Source organism: Alosa pseudoharengus, unplaced genomic scaffold, assembly GCF_046254945.1.
Source record: "Alosa pseudoharengus isolate Yale_2024_CS ecotype anadromous, Long Island Sound unplaced genomic scaffold, YU_APseudo_1.1 YU_APseudo_1.1_scf_10, whole genome shotgun sequence".
Taxonomy (NCBI): Eukaryota; Metazoa; Chordata; class Actinopteri; order Clupeiformes; family Clupeidae; genus Alosa; species Alosa pseudoharengus.
Window position 1 is genome coordinate 38,028,803 of NW_027468565.1, and position 2,500 is coordinate 38,031,302.

Sequence of the window (2,500 nt, forward strand, 5' to 3'; positions counted from 1 at the left end):
CAGCGCCTTCTTTAGCGTGAAGAAGCTGAAGGTGGAGCCGGGCTGCGGCTGGGACATGACGGGCTACGGCTCGCACCCCCACCCGCACCACCCGCACCACCCCCACCACGCGCCGCACCACCCCCACCACCACCCGCACCAGCAGGCCAGCAAGAGCAGCGGCGGCCTCTGCGCCTCACTGCCCGCTCCCCCCGTGGGCCTCAAGGCGGCCGCGTTGCCCTACGAGCAGGCGCTCCTCTTCCCCGCCAGCACGACCGCTCACATCCTGGTGGCCTCAGCGAGCTCCTCGGTCGCCGTGGCGCCGTTGCTAGGCAGTAGCCGCGGGAGCGCGGGAGGCGGGAGCAGCAGCGGAGGAGGCGGATCGGGATCGGGAGCGGGTCACAACCTGACGCGGCGCAGCACGGTCAGTCTGCTGGACACGTACCAGCGGTGCGGCCTGAAGCGCAAGAGCGAGGAGTTGGAGCAGCACCTTCATCATCATCATCATCAACACCATCAGCAGCAACAGCAGCAGCAGCAGCAGCAGCACAACCACAACCACAATCACAACCCCAACCACAATCACAACCCCTCCCAGACGACGGAGGAGCACACCATGACCCACAACGCCTCAGGCAGCAGTGGAGGAGGAGGAGGAGGAGGAGGAGGTGGAGGAGGGGTGGCAGCGGGGCACGCGGCAGCTCTCCCCGTTTCCTCGACAACGACCACAGCCGCCCCGCCAGCCGCCGCAACCACGGCAACCGCCACGGCAACAGCCGCGTCCACGGCGACGTCGAAGAACAGCAGCGGCAACAGCGAGGGCGACTACCAGCTGGTGCAGCACGAGATGCTCTGCTCCATGACCAACACCTACGAGGTGCTGGAGTTCCTCGGCCGCGGCACCTTCGGCCAAGTGGTCAAGTGCTGGAAGCGTGGCACTAGCGAGATTGTGGCCATCAAGATCCTCAAGAACCACCCGTCGTACGCGCGGCAGGGCCAGATCGAGGTGAGCATCCTGGCGCGCCTGAGCACCGAGAGCGCCGACGACTACAACTTCGTGCGCGCCTACGAGTGCTTCCAGCACAAGAACCACACGTGCCTGGTGTTCGAGATGCTGGAGCAGAACCTGTACGACTTCCTGAAGCAGAACAAGTTCAGCCCGCTGCCTCTGCGCCACATCCGGCCTGTGCTGCAGCAGGTGGCCACGGCGCTCATGAAGCTCAAGAGCCTCGGCCTCATCCACGCCGACCTCAAGCCCGAGAACATCATGCTGGTGGACCCGGCGCGGCAGCCCTACCGCGTCAAGGTCATCGACTTCGGCTCGGCCAGCCACGTCTCCAAGGCCGTGTGCTCCACCTACCTGCAGTCGCGCTACTACAGGTGAGCGCTAACCACCTAGCAGCCACCTAGTGCTCATGCTAATGCTAAGCTAAGGATGCTGAGATGTTTCCTAGATAATGGCAAGTCTACCTGCAGTCGCGTTACTACAGGTAAGCGCTAACCACCTAGCAGCCACCTAGCGCTCATGCTAATGCTAAGCTAAGGAGGCTGAGATGATTCCTAGATAATGGCAATTCTACCTGCAGTCGCGCTACTACAGGTAAGCGCTAACCACCTAGCAGCCACCTAGCGCTCATGCTAATGCTAAGCTAAGGAGGCTGAGATGATTCCTAGATAATGGCAAGTCTACCTGCAGTCGCGCTACTACAGGTAAGCGCTAACCACCTAGCAGCCACCTAGCGCTCATGCTAATGCTAAGCTAAGGAGGCTGAGATGATTCCTAGATAATGGCAAGTCTACCTGCAGTCGCGCTACTACAGGTAAGCGCTAACCACCTAGCAGCCACCTAGCGCTCATGCTAATGCTAAGCTAAGGAGGCTGAGATGATTCCTAGATAATGGCAAGTCTACCTGTAGTCGCGCTACTACAGGTAAGCGCTAACCACCTAGCAGCCACCTAGCGCTCATGCTAATGCTAAGCTAAGGAGGCTGAGATGATTCCTAGATAATGGCAAGTCTACCTGCAGTCGCGCTACTACAGGTAAGCGCTAACCACCTAGCAGCCACCTAGCGCTCATGCTAATGCTAAGCTAAGGAGGCTGAGATGTTTCCTAGATAATGGCAAGGTAAACTTTACTGAATTAAGTGTTCTGCTGACTGATGGTATTGTTTCTGTTAGGCTGAGTAGAATGACCAGCGATGTGATGCAGCAATGTTGAGGTGATTTTTCTGAAGTGATATGAAGTGGTCACTGTGGGAATAGAGATTGCTTTGCATATTTTCAACGTGTTGTTTGGAAGGCAATGAAATGAGTTGAGCATAGTGTTTAGGTCAACTAAAAACAGCGATTTTTTGCCTTGCATGGTGTGATAGCTGAGTATATGGTTATGGTTAGTTTAGCTTGAGTTAGTGCAACATGTATTGTTTGTGGGTCTGAGTTGATTTACTTTGGGGAGCACAAGTGACGAAAAGCAGATACCTTCATTTTTACTGTATACTGTGCTGCTGGTCAACCTGGATTG

General features: G+C 57.1%; 1 protein-coding gene across 4 annotated transcripts in view; it reads left to right on the forward strand.

Annotated features, from left to right (window-relative positions):
- hipk2 (homeodomain interacting protein kinase 2) overlaps positions 1-2,500 on the forward strand; it is an 85,279-nt gene that overhangs the window by 23,313 nt on the left and 59,466 nt on the right. For all 4 annotated transcript variants that reach the window (XR_012983763.1, XM_076271518.1, XM_076271519.1 and 1 more), the window contains exon 2: positions 1-1,359. This exon is cut by the window's left edge and continues 49 nt beyond it. Coding sequence is in view for 3 of the 4 variants with exons in the window: in XM_076271518.1 (XP_076127633.1) it covers positions 1-1,359 (1,359 nt within the window). In the remaining variant the exon portion in view is untranslated. The remainder of the gene's footprint in view (positions 1,360-2,500) is intronic.